General features: G+C 42.3%; 2 protein-coding genes across 3 annotated transcripts; both read right to left on the reverse strand.

Annotated features, from left to right (window-relative positions):
* Positions 1–10,924, reverse strand: septin3 (septin 3). Of its 2 annotated transcripts, none has more exons than XM_079335179.1 (10): positions 10,848–10,924; positions 9,121–9,531; positions 8,836–8,964; positions 6,218–6,299; positions 4,672–4,809; positions 3,545–3,662; positions 3,296–3,391; positions 2,969–3,065; positions 2,804–2,855; positions 1–2,279 (listed from the first exon to the last, which is right to left on the reverse strand). In XM_079335179.1, exons 2-10 carry the CDS (start codon positions 9,527–9,529, stop codon positions 2,150–2,152), a joined length of 1,251 nt encoding a protein of 416 aa, XP_079191305.1. In that variant the 5' UTR covers positions 9,530–9,531; positions 10,848–10,924; the 3' UTR covers positions 1–2,149. The 2 variants fall into 2 exon arrangements, with proteins under 2 accessions (XP_079191305.1, XP_079191306.1); XM_079335180.1 differs by having other exon boundaries at positions 10,686–10,908.
* Positions 10,925–20,669: 9,745 nt separating this feature from the next.
* Positions 20,670–26,187, reverse strand: LOC306819731 (serine hydrolase-like protein). The gene is made up of 12 exons (XM_079337253.1): positions 26,000–26,187; positions 25,623–25,766; positions 24,604–24,717; positions 24,429–24,470; positions 24,326–24,345; positions 24,153–24,227; positions 23,806–23,912; positions 23,622–23,701; positions 23,501–23,535; positions 23,320–23,396; positions 22,323–22,410; positions 20,670–22,224 (listed from the first exon to the last, which is right to left on the reverse strand). The coding sequence occupies exons 1-12, from the start codon at positions 26,088–26,090 to the stop codon at positions 22,093–22,095; spliced, it is 1,005 nt and encodes a 334-aa protein (XP_079193379.1). The 5' UTR covers positions 26,091–26,187; the 3' UTR covers positions 20,670–22,092.
* Position 26,188: the final 1 nt, after the last annotated feature.

Raw genomic sequence — 26,188 nt, forward strand, 5'->3', positions numbered from 1 at the left:
AACATGGGAATGTGCTTTTATTAAATAAAGAATAAATTACAATAACATGACAATGTATAAACAACCCAGTGTAGCACAAAAAAGTATATCCCATTGTGTTTGATAAGTTGGTAGTTCGCTGCCAGATGTGTTACAGGAATAAAGACAGCAGTGCTTACCTCATGAGAAAGAAAGTAAATGTACACATCTCACATTCAAACAGTTGCAGTAATGTGTGACCTGATTGCCTGCGAGCAAACGCTAAATGGACAGAAGCATGCACAGATAAACTGCTGTGATTAAAACATCCGGCTGCACTAAGATCACAGACAACTATAGTCAGTTTGTTACAGACATCTCTCCATATCAAAACCACACAATGTTTATGAATGTGTAAAATGCTGATTACACAAAATTACACAAATTTAACTTGATATTGAATTTATTAGTTTTGGCAAATTCGGCCCCCTTCTGCAGACAGTACCCGGCAGAACAGTGTGCATGTTATTTTTCCTGAAGAATACTTGGTAAACATGTACAACTACGAAACAATAATTACACCAACACTTGAGTGCATACCTTTGTAAAAGTATGACTCGATGACTGATATGTAGGTATATATTAGTTATCACTGACTACAGTTGAGGACTATATTTGTAAACTTCTTAAGAGTGTTGCTTAAAATCTCAGCTGATTAACCGAGGACATGAAGCTGCAGGAAATATGCCATTTCTCCTTCTATTGAGACTTTGCTTTTACACAGCACATTGCTGCCACCTGGTGGCAAAGAGGATAATGGCATCTTAAAATAGTACAACAACTGTTTGCTGTTTGTTTTTTTTCCATTTAAATGTCCCATGTTTTACTAAAATAACAAATGTCAGTCTTCTCAAAAGTAAACAGACCAAGGTTCCAATGTCTTTTGGATCAGAAAATATTCTCATTATCATAGACAGTTGATACAGCGGAAAAGGAAAAGTGGTCTTCAAAGATTGATACTAAAAATCACTCAGTTAAAAATCTTGTTAATAAAGTTTGATTTTCTATGTGACAGTTTTGGCCATGCTGCTGATACAGGTTAATTTAAAAGAGTTGGTTGTATGTTATCCATGATAATGCATACAAAGTCCATTAAACTCAAATGCTTTATATAACAGCTGAAATGTCATGTAATTGTCTACCTATATTATCACAAAAGCAAAGTGAGCTATTTCAACGTGCATAAGAACATGTCTGTCCGCTGTACTCACTGCAGTGAACTGAAGTCTGCTGAGCTGAATCCTTCCAAAATGTTCACTTTGCGTGCACTGCTGCAGTGAATCATAGACTTGGCCGTATGCACTCTCATGCATTCTGTGGACCAATTAACTACATGCACACACTGCTGCTCACAGAACGGAAATGTATACGACTCTGACTGTGCAGCTTTGTCTCTTTCCTTTTTTTGTATTCCGATCTGTGCCGTTTCATTTTTACAAAAAAACAAAACAAAACAGGGTGAGGGCACATTGGAGAAATGTCTTTTTTTTCTTTGGTGAGGGTGGGAGTGTTAGATAGCAGCACAGATTGCAATAATTGTTTAGCTTTCATTAAAGTAAAGCCAGAGGGATGCTTTTCTTCCAATGAAAAATGGCTGTGCTGAATTAAACAAGAAAGAAAGATGTTTGTATTGAATCACCTGACTACATTTTCATTACAACACAGGAATGATCATTTTGATATCTGGAGAAAATTCTCTCATGAGTCTGACATCAGACATGAGTTTCATAACATGGCACTTCCTAAGTTTGTACTACCTGTGGGGTGATAAATAAAAAGGCATTGGCAGTAGATAAAGTGTTTGTTTTTTAATGGCACTAAGTCTCTGGGTGGGAGTGTCTTTTCATTTCATCAATATCTAAATATGAAAATAATGAAATGGAATGTTTTTGATATGACGCGTGAGGGGTTTGATTTGTGTTTGAGGTATGATACGGGGAGGGAAGTGGGGAAGGCGAAGAGTGGAGTTCAGAAACAAAATGATTCAATTACACCAATTTTTACAGAAGTTTTCCAAGCATGCAGCGATGCTGTGGTGACTATAAGTAAAATACTCTGCAGACTCATCAGTCAGCTTCATTGCACTGCTTTATATCCCCCCTCTGTCTGAACGAGTCGCCTCACTGACTGACTACAGGTTGCTTTCTTGGGTGTCACTGGAGGATATGGGGTGCAGACCACCGTTCTCGTTGAGTCTCTTGGCGCGGTATGTCTCATAATGAATATTATGAGTGACCTCCTTCAGATCCTGAAGGTGAGATCTAAAGAGAAGATTCCCAAACACAGAGAGGACATGTTACGAGAAATATGCTGCATGTATCTATCTGAAACTGAGACGCATCAGTGTTATCCTGACTGCTACATGCATTTAGTTTATGTTGGTTTGATGGAGCGCTAACATGCAGCTCAATATAGAACAAAGAATATACTCATCAATAGGTTAAAAGGTTAAAGCAGCCTCCACACGTTTTTTTTTCTCAACAGACAAAAAAACCTTCCTGGTTCTGGCGTCTATAACGTGGATAATGACTGTTTTAAAGAATCCTGTTATAATAAACAGATGTTTTTTTTATTTAAATGTTTAAAAATGGGCAAAAGGTTTCTGTGATTAAACTATGTTTTCTCATTTTAAGAAACAAATATTATAAACATAAAACAAAGACTCATCAGGTTGCTCCGTAAAGAAAGCAACCATCAGCGGCAGACCTGTAACTTTCACTTGATTGAACGTTTAATTACTCCTGAAATCATGTCCATTTTAAAGTCTACTAAGTAGAAAAGTTACCTGATTAGGAAATCCCTCAGCTGAGCAAACTCACAATGGTTTGGATTTTCAACTGCAAACAAGAAAACATCAAATATTCTGATTTAGTGAAGTCTCACGCACCAGAGACGATCAAAATCATCTCTCAGTGAAGGTGAATGTAAAGCCAACAACTATATCACGCACCTTCTATAATTCCCCACGCTGTCTTCCTCCCAAGAACTCGTTTGCCATTCACCTGATACTCTTTGTCGCTGCCCACCACAGCAAAGGGCATGGCCTCCTGTGGACAGAGGCATTTCAACATGTGTGGATCAGTGTACAGAGGAGAGCTGCACAAATGTGACCAGATGAAACAAATACACCAAACGCCCCGGTGCCCTGGCCCTCTGTTTGTCGGAAGCGGGGCGTGAATGTGATAGAGATTGGGTCAACATGGGTAGAGCTGTGTTTCTAGAAGAGGAGGTATATGATTGGACACAAAGTGTTTAAAGAGAGAACAGAAGCACGTACTCGGATCTTGTCGTTGTCGCTCGTGTCCTCCGCGTCGTCATCGAACTCTTTCTGTGGGTAAAAATCGATCCCTCCCATCTCCAGCTCCTTCCTTACCTACAGCACGAAGCCAGGAGTAAACACACACTTTTGTAACGCGTCTCAGCTTTCACGCAACTAACTCCTCATGCTGACAGGAAGCACTCAAAGTGATGTACAGACCCGGCCAGTTTATCAGGCTGGCTTTAGTGGGATCATGTTGAAACCTACCCGCTGTTTAAACTCCTGTCTCTCCTCGATGGTCATAGTGTCTGCCTTTGAAATGATAGGAATAATGTTGACTGAGTGACTCAGGCGCTTCATGAACTCGACATCCAGCTGTCGGAGACTGAGAGGGACGGACAAACAGAGGACACACAGAGGACAGGGCACAGATTAAAAAGTGGGTAAGCAGCTGGATTTAAGAGCAGGGACTTTTAAGTCACAGTGAAAAGATGCAAAAGAAGAGATTTTATTCAGTTTCATTATCATATTACCTTTTCCTGGTCTTGTAGGCATTACATAAGACGGACAGTGTGAACACTATTGAACAGTGTGCTTATCGTCTGACAAAAGCTGTGTCCCACTTCTAGTTTGTCAGCACAAAAAAAACCTCCCGTCGGTCTCAATTACCTCGGCTAACGAAGATGTGATACACTATAATACATAAAAGGCTGTATCCATTTTCCAATTAAAGAACAATTTCACAGTTGTTGGAAGTAGCTAATTGTGAAGTGTTCAGAGGGGAGAGAAAGAGAGGTGTGTGTTGTCTGAAATATAAAGTAGCACTCTGTGTCCACCTCAGCGCCAGCGTCTTGTTTCTATTCAGTTGTTTTCGATGAGGAGAGCGTTTGGAGCAGAAAGCAGCCACCTGGATGAAATTCACAGCACCCAGAGTGGGTTTTTTTTACAAGCGCTCTGCTGTTTCTGTGCGGCCGCTCAGAGTGCTCAGGTTGAAAATCTTTCATCTTTCATCTTTTCAGAAAGGCGCTGTTGACGTCACTCTTTTCAAATTGTCTGCTCTTCCTTGTATTTTAACCTCCCACAGAGTCGTATCTTGTGCCCACAGTCTCTTCGCTCCGTGTCTGCTGGGGTACAAAGACGATCTCAAATATATCATGCAGTGAAAAGTGAAGGAGCCGTGTCTGCCATACAGCAGCTGTTGTCAACAGACTGTTGTCATAGAGACAGGACGGACATGCAGCGCCACCCCGAGGTCACAGCCACGCTAGGTAGACACGGGGCCTTAGCGTAAGGATTTGTAAATCTAAACATGAGAGGGATATATATACGCTGCTCATGACTCAAATATAACCTGTTCTTGTCTTTACTATTATCCAGCTTAGAGTTTCACTCACGCGTGTCCAGTTGGGGAGATGAAATAGAGGCAGCAGTGCACCCTGGTGTCAGGGATGCGCTTTTTCCTGGTGATGTTCACCTCCTCCTTCAGGAACTTCTCGTACTGCTCATTGATGTACTTAGAAATGGGCTCCCAGCTGTCCACACAGAACAAAATATCAGCTTCAGAGAAAACGATTACTCGTGCAAAAAAAGTCATCTTTACTTGAGCAGGAGAATTTATTGTGACCATTTTAAACTAAAATGTGTTTTTTGAAAACTTGGTTCAGGAACATAAACTCCTCAAATATAACCTACAGAACCATTTCATACGTATTTAAGCACGAATCAGTTACCTCTAACCTTCATCCCTCCACCCTAACCTTCATCCCTCCTTCCCTCCACCCTAACCTTCATCCCTCCTTCCCTCCACCCTAACCTTCATCCCTTCTTCCCTCCACCCTAACCTTCATCCCTTCTTCCCTCCACCCTAACCTTCATCCCTTCTTCCCTCCACCCTAACCTTCATCCCTCCTTCCCTCCACCCTAACCTTCATCCCTCCTTCCCTCCACCCTAACCTTCATCCCTTCTTCCCTCCACCCTAACCTCCATCCCTCCACCTTAACCTTCATCCCTTCTTCACTCCACTCTAACCTTCATCCCTCCTTCCCTCCACCCTAACCTTCATCCCTTCTTCCCTCCACCCTAACCTTCATCCCTCCTTCCCTCCACCCTAACCTTCATCCCTTCTTCCCTCCACCCTAACCTCCATCCCTCCACCTTAACCTTCATCCCTTCTTCACTCCACTCTAACCTTCATCCCTCCTTCCCTCCACCCTAACCTCCATCCCTCCACCTTAACCTTCATCCCTTCTTCACTCCACCCTAACCTTCATCCCTTCTTCACTCCACTCTAACCTTCATCCCTCCTTCCCTCCACCCTAACCTTCATCCCTCCTTCCCTCCACCCTAACCTTCATCCCTCCTTCCCTCCACCCTAACCTTCATCCCTCCTTCCCTCCACCCTAACCTTCATCCCTTCTTCACTCCACCCTAACCTTCATCCCTCCTTCCCTCCACCCTAACCTTCATCCCTTCTTCACTCCACTCTAACCATCATCCCTTCTTCCCTCCACCCTAACCTTCATCCCTTCTTCACTCCACCCTAACCTTCATCCCTCCTTCCCTCCACCCTAACCTTCATCCCTCCTTCCCTCCACCCTAACCTTCATCCCTCCTTCCCTCCACCCTAACCTTCATCCCTCCTTCCCTCCACCCTAACCTTCATCCCTTCTTCACTCCACCCTAACCTTCATCCCTCCTTCCCTCCACCCTAACCTTCATCCCTTCTTCACTCCACTCTAACCATCATCCCTTCTTCCCTCCACCCTAACCTTCATCCCTCCTTCCCTCACCTTCATCCCTTCACTTCCTTAATCTTCCTATCAGTCAACCTCCCTAATCATTCTCCTCTCTGCCTTGAACATTACGTCAGTGAAAGTGCAGTCTTGTCAGGTGACGTGTGAGTTATAAAGCTTGTACACTTGTGGAGTAGGTAAACACACCAGTTGTCGTTATTGATTTGATCTCCAAACCCCGGAGTGTCCACAATTGTCAGCTTCATCTTCACACCACCTTCCTCAAGGACTGTCAAAGGAAAACACATGAGAAGAAAGTCAATTCAAATCAGAGCTGTAGCATTGCATCATGATCATATGTTTTTAATATGACCCAACTGATCTTAGCTAATGTGTATTTCATAACTGAGTTTGCAACATATTGAACAAATGTCTGGAATAATGAGAAGAAAAAAACAGCATTCAACAGGGAAGGCTTTTTGTCCATCTCCATGTGAGGCCACATCTCTCTCTCTCTCTCTCTCTCTCTCTCTCTCTCTCTCTCTCTCAAGAGCGTCACAATGTCAGGTCACTGTCAACTGCAGGCAATGTGTTCCCATCATCATCATGATGTAAACCGAAGCAACCAACACTGAGTTCTGTGCGGCTGCTGCTGCTGTAAAATCCTCCAAACACAGACTCACATTAGGAGAGGGATCCAGAGGTCAGATACTTCCAATGGCGACACCATATACAGACTGACTTAAACAGGAGTCACTTTCTCTCTATTCTAGCCTCTTCAGTACGATCTTTAAAAGTCACTGAAAGTTTGTGCATTGTGCTTGACCACAAAATGAGCCGTGTTTAAATCTTCATGATAAATATCAGCTGGGGAAATTTGCTGTTACCATAGAAATACAGCTCTCAGTTTGGAGACAGTCTGGAAGTAAAGTACCAAATCCTTTACGCAACAAATTATTATTATTTTACCATTATGCAACTGTCCAGCTTATAATGTGCTAGAAAACTAAGAAAGCCTAAATCCTCTCATCTCTGTACAGACGAGCCCGGGATGTTCGAGGCTCGGTGCACTGAAGCCTGTGTGTCATCATCTTCTATAATGAAAATGTCATAGATAGACAAATATAGATGTGATGGACGTCTATGTGTGCACTCTGCGAGGATGGCAACTGTCTGCTAACTGTGCAGAAGTCCTCCTGCACCTAAACACCACGAGGGTAAACAAATGTGTGAAAAGACTACAAAAAGATGTCTCTCTTTAACTGTAACATCCACACAGATAGGAACTTTTTCTCCCAGGATTCAACAATGTTCGTCAAGTCAGTTCAGACTGTCTCAGAGGGAATCAGTGGAGCCGAAGACAATCCCTATCAGCCAATGAGTGGAGCTCGTTACTGACCCTCAACGCACAGAGACAAGCTAGACATAACCGCAGAAAGATGTCATCCGCTATTTATGGTCCAAACTCATTATATGTCTGAGATAAATACACAAGAGCGCTGTGTGCATGTAGGACAGGAGTCATTATAATGTGGCTTGACTTTACGCATCACAAACGCGACATCGTCATGAACGCGGGGGAAGCTCTGCTCATCATTAGAAATGTTTCCTGAAAACACCGTGGTGAAAAGGTATGCTGTGGTGTGTGTTGCTTTTTGTTGTGTTATTTGTGTCGCAGAATTTGGTGGAGAGAGAGCAGAGAGTCACTCTTTACAAAGCCTCTCACATAAAAAATTTTTTTAAAAAAAGAGCATGAAGTTATCAAAAGGGTCGTTCTGTAGTTCAAGTCACAGCTTGACCCTGCTGGTTTCTGCTCTTCAGAGATGAACATTACATTACAACACTTCAGACTGTGCAACACTTCACTGTCACGGCAGGGAAGAAGCACACGGTGAACCCTGGACTCATTTTTCACTTTTTTTTCTCACTCCTCATCTGCACTGCTGACCTCAGAGTCAGCCCCCAGTTGGACACTTTAATGCATATTGATAGTCACCCTAATCATGTCTGGTTTCATCCTACTGTTGTGTTATGCTACATCTGTAATGGTTGACATGATCACCCTAACTAGGTCAAGTTTCACTCTATTGTCTTTGACACTTAATGCTAATCTGCTCCTCAATAGTTGGGTACTTTAACGGCAATCACCCTAATCACTCCTGGTCTCACCTTATTGTTTTGGACACTTAATGCTAATCACTGCTCCTTTATGTTGCTGAGCACTTTAATGGCCCAGTCTGCATCCCTGCAATGCTAATGCTAACTGCACAGGTTTAACCTGTAATTATGTTTACTCTTAGTCACATAGGGGCTGCTAAATCTTGTTTGGGGGATTATTGTATACAGAGGGGAGGGGACAGCGGGTGTGTCTTGTAACTAATGTCTTGTGTCCTGCCTGTCTGTATACTGCTACTGGATGCCTTGAATTTCCCTCGGGATCAATAAAGTATCTATCTATCTATCTATCTATCTATCTATCATTACAGCTGCATGAACTTCCTTTACTACATGATAACTTCTGCTTTTCTTCCCACTAACATACAAACACTATCCAGACTATGTTTAGCATTAAACTCTTCAATCTGCCCAACAACAGAGGTTACCCCACTTCTTGTGATTCAAACTATAAAAGCCTGTTTTCTCTTGCTCCTTCTACATCAAAAGAGAATCAAACTCAACCACTCTCCTACTTCACTCATGATGCTACATTCAAACAGAAATTACACCAGCTGTACACATATAAATTGACCAGGCTATGAAGGACTTCTTGAAAGCTGCTTTAAAAGTGTGCCAAGAAAGAAGAGCAGCTCTGTCCCTGTACTCACGATGAGACACGGCTTTGATTTCCACAGTTTTGGGGATCTTCTCATCGCGGGCCCATCCTGCACTCTTCCTGCTCACCTGGTACTTGAAGAGAGTGTTCACTAGAGTTGACTTCCCGAGACCACTGTGACCTGAACGAGAGGAAACGGAGAAATGTAATAAAAAATGCAAAAGAGGTAAGAAGTAAGGAAATGACTCATAAAGATGCAGGACAGATTGTTCAGATATGAGAGAAACATGTCTGGTTAAAAATAAAGAGCATACTGATATTTTCCTAATTGACTTACCAACAACCATGATATTAAAGTCGAAGCCAGTCTTCATGGTCTTCTTCCTCATCTGCTCAATGATCGTGTCAATGCCGACGTAACCGAGCAGTGTAGATCCACCGCTTGTGCTGTGGGAGCCGCCGTGAGCGTGACCTCCGTTGTGTGCTGCAGTGTGAGCTCCACTATGGCCTGTCCCATGACCCACACCATGACCCACGCCGTGACCCACACCGTGACTGCTAACATCCCTCAGACCTTGAGCCCCAATGGGCACAGGAATATTGCTTGGAGGAAGCGCAGAAACACCTCCTCCAACTCCCGGGCCCTGGGGTGGGAAGGGGTTGGAGGGCGAAGGAGCCCCCACATTCGGGGGCTTGGCAGGGACGGCTGGTTTTGGTCTCACTTCAGGGGGAACTATGTCTGACATGTCTAAAGAAAGAGAGAAAAAAAAGGGGATAAAAATAACATTTTTAATTAACAGAACGTGCTGCCAAATGACTAGAAATGAGGCCAGCAGAGCCATCTGCGGACACTGGACCATTTTACTTGTGTGCTCGTTACAGAAGGCGTCAAGGGTTGGATTCATGAAAACATTTTGAATGCACATGCATGAAGGTAACACTACGCATTAAAGACAGCGACATGAGGAAATGGTTAGTGGAAGAAAAAAAATGCCACAGTTAATCTTTGTCATGTTGATGCACATGCACTGACCTTATTAAGAATATTTGAAAATGGTAAATTTTAAAATGTAGATTTAAATGATTTGTTGTCAAGGTAACTGATTTCTGGATCTAAACAATATAGTTCTTTAACTGAAGTTTGAAAAATGCCCTTTTGCACACATTTGAACAAAATGTCATGATCTTTTACATTTCCAGCTGAACGGTTTCACATCTCAAGCAAAGGTAGACTGGAGCATCTGCTTCCTGTGAAACTGGCACTTTGAGAGAAGCAAACAGTGAAAGCAGATGGTAAGAGAAAGAGACGTGAGGTTGGGCCAAGATGTAGAAAAACCTCATCCCTGCAGGGGAGTGCACATGAAGCAGCCTGCCGCTATGCTTTAAGTCTCAGACACACAGATCATACAGGTCACTGAGAAAAGGGACTGTCACTTTGATTCAACACACTCAGCAGTCATGGAGCCTGCTCCTTCTTCACACACACACACACACACACACACACACACACACTCCTACATGAGCACAGGGTTTCTTTTAGCATTCATTACAATCTTTGTTTTTCTGCAGGAACAAACACGAGGTGGTGATGCTCTCATGGCAGAAACGCTACGACCTGTTTTCTTCACGCGCAAAAACAAAACCCCCTTTTCTGTAACGAGCGGTCACGCACATTCACGCACATTAAGGTTCAGCCTGAACACACACTTCTCTTCAATATTCAGACGGAAAAAACATAGTCTGTTTGGATAAAAACACCAGGGGGGGTTGGCCCCATCCTAGCACGTCGAGCCCCATTGTCTCTTCCCCCAGTCATGCTGGATGAAAAAGAAACGACGTTAACGGCTAACACCGTGTTAGCTGCTAGCTCTCCATCAGACGGGCGGTGTGTGTCACACTCACCGAGGAGTCCTGTTCAACCGAAAACCGCAAAATCAAAGGAGAACACCGGCTAGTTGTTGTCGACGGGTCGAGAATCACCCCGAGTCCAAGAAGAACCCAAGTATATATCCAAAACACAGAGATAATAAGATGAGTAGCGGGTCATGTGATTAGTCCGGGTACCTCTCCTCTCCTTCCCTCTGGCCGTGAGCCCCCCTTCACCGTTGCCAAGGCGACAAGAGGAGAAGGAGTGGGGAGATGCAGCGCGCATGCTCAGTAGAACTACCTCGAAGGGACTGTTTTCTGTCAGTGACTAATCATCCAATATATTTGTGTACAGTTATATATTTACAGTCTATGAATTGATTATATTTATTGAAACTTTTTTTTTTTTTTTTTTTTTTTTAAATATACACGATGTAATTACAGTGGTGAAAGAGGCCCTGAGATTCTTCTTAACTTGACAAAATGGATCATTTTTTATTTAAATTTCTGAATGTTCTTGATGCAAACGTTTAATCAGTAGAGTTTACTGCAGAAGTGCTTTAAAGGGGACATATGCCTTTTCAAACAGCAGTTCTCTGTGGTCTAAATGAAACCTCTGTGCTGTGCTTTGGTCAAAATATAACATGAATCAAGCAGCAGAGGAGGTTTGTGATCCTGTAGAAACCAGCTCTCTCTGAACGCTCTGTTTTGGTGTGCATGTCTCTTTAAATGAGAACCCCCTGAGCTGAGTTTTCCAGGTAGACACCACTCGTCTTTAGAGAGCATAAAAATGGCAGACCTGCACAAAGGTAATTTCACAAACTGAGAACATTTGAAATGAAGCATTTTTCTCTTTGTTATAAGACTTGTGCAAGGACTGGATGGATTTATTTCACATGTCGTGGGTCTGTAGACACTCAGGTTACCCAAATAAATGTTCAAAAACATAGTTAAAGTGTATTTTTCCAATATGTCACTTTTAAACAAATAAAGCCACATGATTTTACTCATTGGATGTCACTTTTTATTATGTTAATAGTTTATTTCAACTTTTGCGTTACTGTGTAAAAAGCCATCTAGCATTGTAACCAGTCTTCACATCCATTTATTAGCGATTTGACTTCTGTCCACTGTTCTTGAAGAGCAGCACTGGGCTTCAACCTTTTTTCTGACATTGATGAAGATATGGTGCTCACAATTCAACTGATATTAACACATGTAATATCTATTCAATAAAACTACTACAAGACCACTTAGCATCTGATGGTTAAGGACCGAATAGAAACCTTACCTAGGGCCCCTAAGATGAGAACAACAGTTACTATGACAACAAGATATTAACTGTGTGCTCATACTGTATATCAACATTTCCATAATGACTCAGCTGATGAGGACTGCGTGTTACAGATGGTAACACCAGGAAAAGCTGCTAAGTGGACCTATATAGCTGTGTTTGTTTTATAAAATGACTACACAGCAGTCATCAGCATTTAGTATTCATCATACGGCAAAGGTGTTACAGCAGTATGATACAGCTGAGATTCCTTTAGTAAAATGTCAACACCCTATATAAAATGTGTGGTGTGTTTTTGTTTCTACTTTGTATCTTGTAACTTCACTTTACCCAACATTAATTAACCAGTACAAGCAGGTGTTGCTCTCTAGTTTAGTAAAATAATTCTCAAATTTCCCGTTTCACAGGAAGTAGACCCCCAGCTGTGTTACTCACACTTTATCTTCAGCTTTTCTCTGCTTTCATCCTTCCTCCCACTGTCTTCCTGCATGTTGTTGTTTGTTTGTCTCTGTGGACTCACTTCTAGATAGTCTGCTAACCAGCGCTGTCATGTGTCTCTTCAGCGGGTCTGTTACTCTGCTGATAAGAAGTAGTCCCTTAAATCCCTCTGCTGTCCTCTTTGACTATACCCTCCTTTGAGATCCCGCCCCCTTAAACGGAAAACTATTTCACCCAAACAGATTAACAAAAAACACATGAAAGAAGTCTCAGGATGTGTGCTTTGGGAGATTTGTAAAGAGAAAGACTTCTAAGTGGTTGGGATATCTCTGTACTCACCGACATAAACCGAACCTGGGTAATACATGGTGACGTAATAAGGGTCTTCTGCTTCCTCCGTGATAAATGCTCTGCGTGCTGGAGGGTTATTCGGTCGCTGTAGTGGAGGAGAAGCTGTTGCTTTTTTTTCGTTTGGTCTCTGGCACTGTTTGTAGTCAAACATCCCCTCTGAACTGACGCCAAAACTGTTTGTGTTGAACGGGCATTGTGCTACAGAGGGTGACAGGCTTACATCACGTGTCTCTGAGGGACATTCTGGTAGATTCTCAGGCACCCTATGATGGTATGACGGTGCAAAAATATCTGTTTGATTCAGTCCTGTGTCGCTGAAACTCATCCGCTGTTTGTGATCAAACTGATGTTTTTGTGAAAAAACGTGTTTTGATGTGTTGTACTCAACAGAAGCAGCTCTGGAGGCCTCCTGAGACCGAAGAGCCAGCGGACACGTCTTAAGTCGATTTAAACTGTGCACAACCTGAGGAGCCTCCGTTTTCTGATCGATTGCTTTTGACTGGTAATCCTTTGACTCAAAGCCGGACTGGGTTACTTCACTCTTCACATCAATCTGTGAGCTTTGACTTGACCAGAATCTCAGTTTCTGAGGTGACTTTTGAGTTACAGTTTGTGGGGAAAGGTTACGTGAATTCCCTTTCATTCTCTGAGTGCTGTTTTCCTCTTGAGGTCGCCTTTGACTAGACATAGATAAAAACGCTGTATCCACTTTCATTTCCTTCTGTCTGCCAAATTGTCTTCTCTGGATCTCAGTAATGGGTGAGACAGCTGTCTGATTCAAGTGAGGCTCTGTGGAGAATGACATTTGGGGAGTCCCTTGTCTTTCTGAACGTCTTCGCTCACTTGATTGCTCATTGGAGGTAACTTGTGAGGTGCGAATGAGAGGAACGTCTGCAGGTTTTTTTTGACTGTTGAGGCCTGCCAGAGAATCCCAACCTTCAAACGCTGGCTGTGATTCCCTCTGAACAACATTAGCAACCTTGTATTCTGAAAGAGATGTTTGTGGACACGTCACTCCAGTTTGCAGAAGCTCCTGCTGTTTGATGTCTGATTTGGGTGTGAGGTTTGGAGTGATGTCTGTAGTCCTATATGAAAGCTTTAGTTTATCTTTTACATTTTGTTCTTTTTTATTCAAACATGCGTTTCCTTGCAGTAAGTAGGAATTCTGACACATGAATGTCGGTTTTTGTGAGTCCCTGGCCATCATGGAAGATGCTCTTCGACACACAGGATGAGTAAATTCCAGTAAAGCTGCTTGGTCAAGAACATTGTGCTTTGCCTCTTTTAAAGACCTCTGTTTGCTGGACTCCAGCTCGGCTTTAGGATTAGATATTGGGATTGATCTTGCTCGTCTTTCTTGGGCAACGGGAGAAGGCTGTTTGCCTCCTCGGCTGTCTGAACTACTTCCTGCGCACAGGGATGTTGGAGAAGGACTCAGTCTGGGTGTCGGGACAATCAGAGTCGGAGATACACTTGGCTTGGGCGGAGGCTGGTGCAGAAATGGAGAAGGATCGCACAGCTGTGAGTCGTGGGGATGAAGAGAATCTCTTGGCTTTGGCTTCAGAGTGGGAGAGGAATTTGGCTTTGAAGCATGAGAAATGGGGATGCAGGGCTTTGCAGAGAGAGTTGGAGGGTGAACAATTGTAGGTTTGGTTCTTGGGAGAGTTGACGCTTTTTCTGCGTAGTTTCTCTGTGAATTATGACATGATTTGCTCCTGGAGGATGGACTGGATGTCTTAGAGGAGCAAATTGGGACAAATGACCTGAAAGAAAAGAGAAATTCTGTAATGTAGTTACTTTATTAGATAAAACTGAACTATAACAGAAGCAAACAGAAAATATACCTTTCTGATTGTATTGGTTGGGCGATGTGTCTTTCAAAGACAAGTCCCTTTCTGTCAAATGGTGGGATCTGAATGGGTTTCTTTCTGATGACAGGTGAGGAGAGGGAGAGAGGAGGGGACAAACACAACGATGGCTGCTCCTTCACTTGTTCTGAGGATGCAGATACTTTAGTGGCCAAAGGTGCCAGATGCTTGAAAACACTCATTCTGATTCACATAAAAGGTGAGGAAGGAGAAGAAAAGAAGAAGACGCATCAGAGTTTGGGAGTTAAATAAAAGGTGTTCAGATACATAGTGAAAATAAATTCTCATTAATCTCAGAAACGTTGATCAGTCTGACGGACAGTGGAGAAAGAAGTATTCGCATGTAAACGTACTCAGCTTAAAGGAAGGACTGCAGCTGAAACCTTACTTATGAAAACCTCAAAAACATAGTCCTGTGTTTTTATAATCCCCCGTTTGAAAACCTCAGAAAAGTGTTGAATATACTATAAACAAAAGACTGAAAAGAGACACATCAAAAGAAATCCTTACAATGAAAGATGATTGACTGATAAAGAATAAGATATGAGTATTTTTTTTCATTCAGCCACCATAATACAATGATTTCAAACAATAAGGACGGTCAAAACAAAGTCAAAAATATAAGTAATGACTGAACAGTTTTAGAAGCACATGCTTTAAAGCCTCTCTGGTGTTCTTATCAAATTAAGCTCCCAGCTTCCAGAAGAATAAATAAAAACAACAACAGATTAATCATTCAAAATCGTCCAAAAAAAAAAAAAAAAAAACTTCAAGGAGCTTTTCTTGAAAACCAAAAGTGAGTTACAGGTTTTTAAATTTATGACAGCATCATTCCATAATTCAAACCCAACAATTGAAACACATTAGTTGCTGCATTTTGGACATATGAAGTGGATTCAATCAGACACTGACCTGCTGTGTGGAGCTCTGTCTCTGTTGTTGGCACAGAGAGTGAGTAAATAAGAGAGTGCAGACAGCACAGCAGTAGGAAGTGGTGGGAAAAGAAGTCATTCTCTCCATTCCTCCACACTGAGGCTGCTCTGTTTCACTCCCACTCTGCTCTCTCATGTTGTTTGGCTCATGGGGACTCTGTCTGAAAAGTCCTCTGATAACAGTAGAAGAACTCATATAAATGAACATGTGTGTTATTAGTGTGTGTGTGTTTGTTTACATGTGATTAAATTACTGATGCAACATTTTGTAAGCATATTTTACTTTGTTTGATGCAGGTGAAATGATGAATTTAAACTATATATGCAGGTAAATAATTTAGTCCAGTGTTTGCTAACCTGTGGGTCAGCTCACAAGATCAAACTGTATGACTCCTCTTCATTCTGCAGCAGGAAACACAGAACATGACTTTTATCTAATTTGCCTATCTGGAGCTTGGCGAACGAGCCTCTGTCCCTCTACAATCAAGGCACAAAAAGCCCAAAAATAAAATCTCTCAAGGGCACTTTAAGGGTTTCTGCTGGCAGAGGATGTTACTACAGTTAATGATTATACTGATCTCTGAAAATAGAGAAGAAAAGATGAAAATAGAAATCCACTTGCAAAGTCCAAGTCCCTAACGTTGTTCTTGTGCAGGGAAAACGAGTTATATGCTCGGTTACTTTCTACGGTTGCAGATAAACTACACACATTATTTGAATTAGAGACTAATGGCGTCCTAATAACAGAGAGAGAGAGAGTAAATCCAAGGACTTGGGGGTAAACAGTTTTATTTGTATGAACGAAAGAAGCATATGATCATCAAAAGAGGGTCGCCACGCACCCAGTTTCCTCACCATGCTGTCAAGTAAAAACCATGAAAACAAAAATTATATACACTGTAAGCATTATCAAATACTATGTTCTGTTTTCTGGATCCATCTAGTTTAACCTTGACACCTTGAAAGAATCACTTTATTCAGTAAATGTTTTTTCATTTTTTATAAAGTCATTATTAAAGTGTTGTTTTTTTGTTTTTTTTGGCACACATTGGCACAAACAATCGACATGCTTCTCTGCAGCCGTCGAGCCGACATCACCAGAAGGAGGATTAAAAATACTCCCCGATGACAACAAACACATTGCACTGATGTCAGCCACTGCACTAAAGAAATGCACACTATGAGTAAACTTCATGATACATGTAAAGTGATTGTCGATTTACAAAAACGTATGTCAAAGTTGGCACAAGAATAAGATGGTGGTGAAATTTACATCATGTTTCGACACTTTCTAAAGGGCAACATGTCCTACATCTTCTGCGTGAGTTGTCTCCTCCTCCCTGCACATTTGGCTTCTTTGTAGACATTCTTCTACACCCTTTTGCTTGACTTTCCCCTGATCCCTACAGATGAAAGTGTGATAGAGATCAGAGAAAAGTTATGATGAGACGAGCTCCATTTATCAGATCATCTCTCCTCCATCTCCCTCTTCCATTTCCTGTCTCCATCTTTAAGGTGTTGGCTACCGTCCTCTCCCCTCTGGTGTCCTGGCAGCACCCCTGCCCAGATGGCGCGCCCCGCTCCACCTTGCCCTCTTGATCATATTAGAGCATTGCTATCGTCATCTCTGCAGTTCACGCTGGCCACCAGCGGATGATGCCGGACTGTTTTGTTGCTCCACTTGTGGGCTTCCTGCAGCCCAGGCTCCAAGAAGTACAGGCATGCTCCGAATCCTGCCAGCACCAGCACCGACACCAGCAGGTAGAGGGGGACGAACCAGTCCAGGAACAGCCAAGACATCACTGCTGTCAGAGGGAAAGGGGTGGAGAAGGACAGAAGAGAGGGAGGAGGAAATGAATGTGATGAGAGAGGAGAGATGTTTAGAAAAGGTGGATGAGCAGAGACACTCTTTCATTTAAACCCATTTAAACCCTCCCTTCAGCTTAAAAAAAAAAAATCATGCAATGACAAACTGCAGCACCACGATGTCCCAATATTTCCTCAGTGTTTCTGCTCGCACAAATACAGTATATAAACGAGGCACAGAAATCAAGACATTACACATCCATGCTGCAGGCAGGTTTTCAGCCACTTCTTCTTTCACATGCATCAGAAATCTATAAACACTCACAGGTGTTGCACTCTAAAACTGGATTCAAGCAGAAAATACATGCATCCTGCCTACCTTTCAGTGCTGCAAAATCAGTTATTCTTTCTGTGTTTGAAGGTTCGTGATGCGCAGCAGCCAAGACTCGAATCAATCATCAGATTTCCTACAGCGCCCTGCCTCCGACTGTTGAATGCGAGACGTCCAAAATCACAGGTGCTCTCTGACAGGCGCGAGAGACAGAAGCTGCATGCGGCTTCATCCTCCAGCTCCTTGCTCTGACGTTTCAAACCGAGGGGTGGGGGGTTACTATGGTAACATCCCTGCTGCTGGCTGAGAGGATGGTGGCAGTGGGAGGGAGGGAAACTTATATAACTATAATCTTTTTTCTTTTTGGAGGAGTAGGAGGGGGGCAAGCCCTTCAGATGTCTCTGGATGCTCGCTGTCTCTGCTCGCTGCGTAAAATCAATTCTACTCCATTTAACACCGAGGCCGTCACAACATTTATGTGACATTGAGAGAGAGAATGGGAGAGAATGAGAGGGTATTTTTGTGTAAGTAGCAAACCTCATATCTGCGGTGAGTGATGGCAGTGTCAGACTTTTATGAAGTCAGTCCCATCAGTTAAAGGTTGGTGGAAAAAAACAACAACTTTGTGTTTTTCTGGTTCTTAGAGTAAAAAAAAAAAAAAAAAAGGCAAACATCCAAATAGGATGGCCTACATACTGAAAAGTTGTCAGAGGGTAATCTTCTTTAATGATTGCCATTTTTAGCATTAGACTCATAAAAAGCAGCCGAGTCAAACAGAACTGCCTCAAATACAGAAATACTCTGATATTAAGAAAGAGGACATTTGGAACCATGGCTGAACAAAGAAAACACACACACACACACACACACACACACACACACACACACACAACATGAACACTGTTGATGATTGTTTCAGATTTCTTCAAATAGTAGTTTATCAGTTTGCATTAATGCATTGAGAGGGAGGAGGACAATTTGATGAAAAAGTGTTAATTCATGCTGTTTGTGTGTGTGTGTGTGTGTGTGTGTGTGTGTGTGTGTGTTTCACACTGCAGACAGCTGCTGAGGGATCACATTAGTCTGCAAAAAGTCAAAAATAAACGGTGCGACGACTTCAGGATAAATTCAGGTGGACGTGATGATCGCCTGGAACTGTAACCACGGAGTGCTGAGGTAAAAAAAAAAGAAAAGAAGAAGAAAAGAAAATGCAGAAGTTTGGAAACTTTTCAGTTTTATATGCATTATTTATTCAGTCAAAGCAAATGGCAGGAGCTGATTTAGAGCTTCTTTCCTCTGCCTTCTTCACTTTGTTGCATATACAAACTTATAGGCTGGATGACAGTAGAGACTCACCGGAGCTACAACCCCAACAAGAAGCATTTGACAAGTTTTGGTGCGTTTGACTGAACCAATTAAAAAATGCAACACTTGAACCCTGAATCACATCGAGTCCACTGGACATCATGTGGCATCTCTACAGTTTGTAAGGTTACAGTTGTGTCATTGGTCAAAAGTCATTGGCCTTCAAGGTTGAATGAATTAAACTCATAGGATCAAGAAGACGTGCAACAACACTGTACCCAGCTTCACGACAGGGAAGTAAATAGGAGAGGATGCTACCACATGTGGGCTGTCAAAATAAGGTCCATTAGAGATATTGCATCATTTTAGTCTTCGCTCTGATAATACATTTACACCAGCCATGTCTCAGTTTCAATGAGTGAGTTTCTGTCAACTCACTCATACTGTGACCTATGATGGAGAATTTGGTCCAATTGAGATCTGTTGGAAAAAAACAGTTATTTTAAAAATAGCTCTATTTAAGTTGTCACGGAGAAGCACCACAGCTCTGAAGGACAAGCTGTGTCCTGCCTAGTCCAGTGTCACATTGTGCACTGTACAGTGTTACGTTCAGACTAAAGAAGTTGAAGGAAAGAAATAAACTTAGACAAAGTCACAAAAAGCAAGATCAGCAAGCTGGGTTTAGATCAGGGATTTGAATTGTGTCAGGTCTGTACAGTGACAAATGGGTTTGTAGAGAGAGTACCAGAGAGAGGGGGCGGCAATGGAAACGGTCACCTAAGGGTTCTTCTGCGGGAATTTTGGATCCGTTTCAGTACAGCATTCCCTAAGTTTGCATTAATAGCATACTCACTGCAAACGCTGCATTGCTATTGCATGTTTAGTTTGAGTATATTTCAGAGACGTCTCTAATGGTGAGCAATATAAAACAAGCTTACAATAACTTTGTAAATATTGCATTTTTTTATTTATCCAGGAAAAGTCCCGTTAAGAACACAGCTTTGATAAAAAGGGGGGCAAGCTGCAAACATCTCTAATCAGCCACACATCCAAATACTGCTCAGTGGAGAGCTGATGGACTTTCTTCTGCTCTGACATTTGTAAACTTTTGGGAGAAGAGGAACGAGGGTGTTGAACCAACCACAGTTGTCAAGCCAGGAACAGCACAGGATAAACCCTCACTTGACCTCTGATCGCCCTCCTGAGAGATATCTGAAACTAAAAACAATGATACACAGAACCTCAGAAAAAACCCTGTTAAAACAAGGATCACTCAACTCCAGCCATAAATGTTTTTTTCTCGTAGTTTGGCCGGCATGCGTTTGTGTTATAGAGACACACAACCTGCCTGTTGAGATCCAGTAAATGCAAGCTGTACAGTGAATTTAATCTGAACAAACCTTGGAGTAAATCATTAGGTCTTCTTGTCAGACCTCACCTCACCTGACACGCAACTTAAAGAGTGACTGCAGTTAAAGATTTCATTGGATATAACGCCTGTGAAAAAAGGCTGTAGTTCTGGCAAACCATCAAACACTCCCATCACAATGCAGGTTAATGTACAGAGCAGAGCAGTACAGTTTACAGCCTGTGATGTGATCAGACTGGACGAAAGAATAACAAAGAAATCCCTCCTGTGTTCCCAAGGTGCCGTTTACTGAAAGTGTAGGAGACTTATAAGGACTTAGTCTGCAGTATGTTTTAAAGTTTTTAATTTGAAGATATCACACATTTACTTTGTTTAGTTTTATGTTGCAGATCTTTATTTTTCTCAGGTAGAAATCATTTGCATGATTTCATGCTACATTCTTTCATATTTATACAAGACTTAGTTCTGATGACGTGATCTGATTGGACAGGAGGCCGTTCAGATAGAGCGCAGCATCATGGGATCCAGTGAATCCAGTTTATTTACATAACAGCAGACAGTGTTTGTGTGTTAATCAATCCTATACCTCAGAAACAAGAGCGGGTCTAGAGGAGTGGCTTGGGGTGGCATTGCCCCCCCCCCCCCAATACATTTTAAATTACAGTATGTTTGGCTGTTTGCCTTTTCGGAGTGAGACTCACATCAGCTATTCTGGCTGTGTTGCTCGTTCAAAAAGTGCAAAAAAATAAAATAAAATTAAGGCTCTGGTTTGAGTGAGTTGGCTCTTATCAAAACTTTGACCCAGATGAACATACACTGAACATTTTACCTTCTGAAAACACTGCTGAGAACAGAAGACTGTGTAAAAAGAAGTATTAGCACACTGCCTTTGAACGATTAACACACAGTCTGATATGTAGGCTGATCATTAACAGGATTTTATGGCGCTTAAGGGTTTAACAGATCAGATGTCACACCTCACTCGTGTGTCCTTAAGTTAACTTGAGGATGAACGCTCAGGGCAGGACTCTTTGTTGCTCACTGTTCGAGGAGAAAATTACAATTAAGCACACTTCTTCAGAATACCTTCAAAGGAAACAAGCAGCAGCAAGTTACCCACCAAACACCAAGAGTCATTTAGACAATCGGTTTTCTGGGATAAATCTGGTCAGTCCATCATCATTCAATCCGCCAAGAAATAGTCGATTATAACTGGGTTGAGTTTAAGCTGTTTGTCTGGGTCCAAATTCAGCCCCCCAAAAAAGTTGTTTTTCCTTCTTATTATTTTACGTATTTTAAGACAGGACTTCTATTTGGATGGCGTGTTGAGCAGTCACATCCCACCAAGCTTTATAATCTTTTTAAAATAATCAATGGATCACTGTGGTCGAATAACATAACAGTTGTTCTCTAACGTTAGCGCCACATGTAGAGATCGCTCTGTGGAAAACTTTGCAATGTCAAGAAGAAGTCCCGCCCCTAAAACTTCTGAAAAAACAAACAAAACAGAAACTCAGGTTTTGACACTGAAGAGGTTTCTGTACAATGACAGGGTGACCTTTGACCTGCTGGATGGATCCATTGCTTCTGTTCTGATCGAGCCAGGCTGTTATGTCTAAATGTATAGTCTTTGTGTCTTTGTGTTGTGTATGCTGCACACAGACAAGAACTACACTGAGATGATCTCCATGGACTTAAAGAGGTGATGTCGAGTCGTGCTGCAGACTTTACTGAGAGGGATTCATACACTCATAACTTGTGCACGGGGAAGCTGGACAGTGAGAGCGCTTTAGTTTGTAAGAAGTCAGACACAAAGGGAGCAACGACTTCAGGTCTGTCCAGATGAACGTGGTGATGGCCTGGTACCGTCACCACCGAGTGCTGAAACAAACACGTACAGAGAGAGGTGTGAATGTGAAAAACTTCTGAGTGGTCACATGATCAGAACACAAATACTGATTCACATTTTCATGACTCACGTTTCCATCCTGAAAACTCTGGAGAAGTGTCGAAGTAAACTGATCCTGAGTCGGTTCAGAGAGCATTCTGTCAGAACCACCTCCCGCCCTGGGAAAAAAAACACACATTTTTATATACTCAAATTAACGTACGGAAAGATGATGAGATGAACAGTTGATCAAACTTGATGAAAAGTATTGAAGAATTTCAAAAAAGAAATACACATGACGGGCAGCGGCACAAACTGCATGATTTGAGAGAACGTTTTTGTGATGTGAACTAAAAACACAAGTTGCAGTTCAAGCAGTGCTTTACACCTGGATGTAAGGTCAAAGGTCAACGGGTCAGAAGAAGAGCTTGTGAAGCAGAGATAAAAGAAACCACAGAAGAAAAACTAAAGAAAATAAAATCTTTTTTAAACTATGTCTATTGTTGCTGTTGATTGTTGTTTGGCTCAGTGCAAGTAGGTGACAGGATAACAGAGTTCAGCTGGTTGGTTTTATGAAGATTTGTATTGTTGTATTTTTTTTTTTTCAACAAACTTTATTAATCCGTGAGGTGAAATTCTGGTTTACATTCTGTTATTGAGAGACATGTTTCCCACACAGACCCTGAAACACACACACATGCACAAACAGGACCTGTGGACATGCATCAGGGTGGGGCCGCTACACAGGAAGCACGCTACAACAGTTGGGGGGGGTTCTATGCCTTGTTCAAGGGCACATAGGCAGTACTCAGGAAGTGACCTGGCATCTATCTATGAACCAGAACAACTTCTATATTTTGGTCTGCATCGCCTCCCTTACAGCGTCTTTAATCAAAGAGGTTTCCATAAACCCAGCCGGCCTCACAAACTGAACATTCCTCACACAAGCTAACAAAAAATCATTTATTCATTGAATCAATGTTTTTCACATTGTTAGTTCGCTGTGATTCTGTCAGTACAGATGTCTCGACGAGAAGCGCTCACACTTTGTCTAAACATACATTCCAGTGTCCTGCTGGACGACTTACAAAATGAGCAGAAGAGAAGCTCGGATCTTCGACAGCATCACCAGACTTTGATCCAAACTCATGCGCATTATGTGTTTCTGAAAAGATTGAATAAAAGAACATGTTAAAAAAAAATAAAAGCTGAATGGTTCTGCAGCTAGAGCATTAAAAAAAAGGCTGTGGAGGTTAAAAAGTTACTTACAAAATTAACTCTCAGGTCTCTGGAGAATATGAACCCTGATTAAGAGAAACACGTCAGAAGGTGACAGAATGCAAAGTGACATGATTCCCCACAGAGAGGAGGAGAGGAGACAAAGACCAACCTCCTTGGACTTCAGTCAGACCTCGCTCTAAAAGGATGTGGACAGACTGTTCAGACAGAGATTGGTTTGCAGCCGTTAGCCTAAACAGAGAACAAACATAGAACTCTGAGCAGCTGATTTAGGAGACAAAATGGAGAGAAATCTGAGAGTCCGTTACACATCCCTGACGACGGGAGTGGCATACCGTTCGGCTGCCTTTTCATACGTGTACACTTTTGTCTTCTCTTCTTTTTTATTCTCAAACTGAAGCATTGCATCCATGCCCTGCCTCATCACTTCTGATAGTTGTGTCTGCAGGGAAAGACAGAGAGAGGGACTTGAACAGCAGCCGACACATCTCAAAGAGGAACAAAGAGAAGGGCACTAATGCTTTCCGCTTGTTATCTAAATGTCATTTTTTATTGTTCTTTTTCTTTGGTTTGGTTTCTTATGCATCGACTGTAAAGCACTTTAGTCACCTGAAGCTGTTTTGAAATGTGCTATAGAAGTAAACTTGACAAGTCATAACAGCTGTCCAGAACAGCGCCTTACTGAATCTGTGGGTACAAATCCATAAGTGTCGAGCAGAACAAGAGCATCGACCATCTCAGGATACAAAGCAGTGAACTGTGGGAAACACATTTGGACCACATGATGAACCATGAGAGAAAATAACTTCTGTTATATTCCAACAAATAAAAACCTGATGAGACACTTAGACTTACCATTCCTGCAATGTCCCCACCTGTGAATAAAAAGAGGATTCACACTTTTAACAGGAGCAACATATACAGAAGAGATTAAATTCATCCATGAAGCTGCACTCACCCATACTGTGAGCTATGATGGAGAATTTCTTCAGCTGCAGAGCTGTGGGAGTTAATTTCACAGATCATCAAACAGGCAGGTTCACTTCTTGTGGTTTAGTTACAGGCATAACTAGAACAAGTAAACCCAAACCATCAGTAAAACAATCCTTCAACGACATTACCGACTCACACACCGGCAACAACTCTGCTCACGTCCAACGCATACGCAGCAGGAGAGTAGAAAACTCCGGGGGGAAGATGGGAGGACAGGCCGTGACCTGCGAGATCCACGGCCACATATCTGCACTCTGTAAGGAAGATAACCTCAACACTCAGTGCAGGTTCATTTCTTTTTCAAATATCTCCTCATAATCAATATTTACACGTGTAGAGGAAGTTTCCTGGAAAGAAACCGTGGAAAGTTCAGTTCTTCTCGTTTCAGCTTCAATAGAGACCCCCTGACTCTCTGCACTATAGTAAGTTAGTATTTGGTATATTTTCTGAATATTTGAGTTTAGTATTCGTATATATTTACTGATGTTAGAAATCTACAGGCTTGCTCCAACAGTATTTAGTTTTACTTGTACAGTGACAATAAAGTTTGCACCTAATGATATTGACGATGATGATGATGAACATGGTGGTGATTGTTTGGTTTAATAATGATGATGTGCTGATTAGAGCTCTCAAGAACAGCCGTCCATGTTGTGCTCAGCCTCTGTGCACTGTTGGCACCTTTGTGTCCAATAAGACTTGAAACTGTTCGTTTTAACTTGATCAAAGGCGCTGCTCATCAACGGGACTGGCAGGGCAATTGCTTGGGGCCCCAGACCAATGGGGGGGGGGGACCCCTGAGGGCTCACATACATGCACATTTTGCAATGACAATAGGAAGCCTCCTTAAGGGGGGGCGAGGAGTAAGCGTTGGGACTTGCATCAGGGACATTGGGACATTATGGTGATGAACGCTGAGGGCCCCACCACACTGTAGTGCACTTAGTGATGTTGTTTCCTGCTTTCTAGATCGTTGCTTGTGTTGTTCTCACTCTCTGATGTACTTTGATTAAGTGAATTGTGCAAACACTTTATTATCATATCGTCTTTCTGTCAAGTTCTAAAACTGTTTTTATTTAGAAAGTGTGACTGTTCAAAGTTAAAGTCATCATCCATAAAGATGATATGTCTTCTAACTAATGAACCAGTGGTAGTTTACCTTTAGGGAGAAGAGGAATCAGGGTGCTGAATGATCCACAGTTGTCAGCCCAGCCGTGCAGACACAGCACAGGATAACCATGATCAGGACCCCACACTTGACCTCTGATCTCCCCCCACGGGACCGGGACGTGGAGCTCTGAGACTGCAACACAGCATTTAACATTCTTCAGCTCAAAGTCCAGAAAACCTGACACTCTGTAGCCAGAACTGAAAACATGAGAATATTCAAAGTAACTGATGAGTGAAACTAGGCTACATTCAGGACTCTTTCTGTATTAAGTGAGGGCTTTTATTACTTATCGTATGGTTGCATATAAAAGTCACGCGCACGAAGTTGCTTCAGGCAATACGTTGCAGCTCTGCGTGTCTTTTTACCTTCTTTGGCCATAGTTGTTGATGTTGCACGGTGAACAACTCTTGTCGAGGAGCTCGCAAACTTACACAACTTTAAACCAAGAACCAGCATAAGTCCACACAGTCCGTGAGACTCCCCCGGTCTCTCCAGCAGCTGTTGCCGGAAGCAGCTTGGACTCTGATCGTGCTCATCATTTCTCCCTCAGTGCG

This window comes from Symphodus melops, assembly GCF_947650265.1.
Source record: "Symphodus melops genome assembly, chromosome: 2".
Classification (NCBI taxonomy): domain Eukaryota; kingdom Metazoa; phylum Chordata; class Actinopteri; order Labriformes; family Labridae; genus Symphodus; species Symphodus melops.

Bases quoted from the DNA above. Each gene is read 5' to 3' on its own strand.
- septin3 (XM_079335179.1), bottom strand. From the start codon at position 9,529: ATGTCAGACATAGTTCCCCCTGAAGTGAGACCAAAACCAGCCGTCCCT. The intron at 3,066-3,295 runs GTACGTGCTTCT...CTCTGTCCACAG, and splicing joins GCGACAACGACAAGATCCGA to GAGGCCATGCCCTTTGCTGT. The intron at 2,280-2,803 runs GTAACTTTTCTA...TCTTCTCTTTAG, and splicing joins CTGAGGGATTTCCTAATCAG to ATCTCACCTTCAGGATCTGA.
- LOC306819731 (XM_079337253.1), bottom strand. From the start codon at position 26,090: ATGCTGGTTCTTGGTTTAAAGTTGTGTAAGTTTGCGAGCTCCTCGACA. The intron at 24,471-24,603 runs GTGTGTGAGTCG...TAACTCCCACAG, and splicing joins CGTGAGCAGAGTTGTTGCCG to CTCTGCAGCTGAAGAAATTC. The intron at 24,228-24,325 runs GTAAGTCTAAGT...TGTTTCCCACAG, and splicing joins GTGGGGACATTGCAGGAATG to TTCACTGCTTTGTATCCTGA.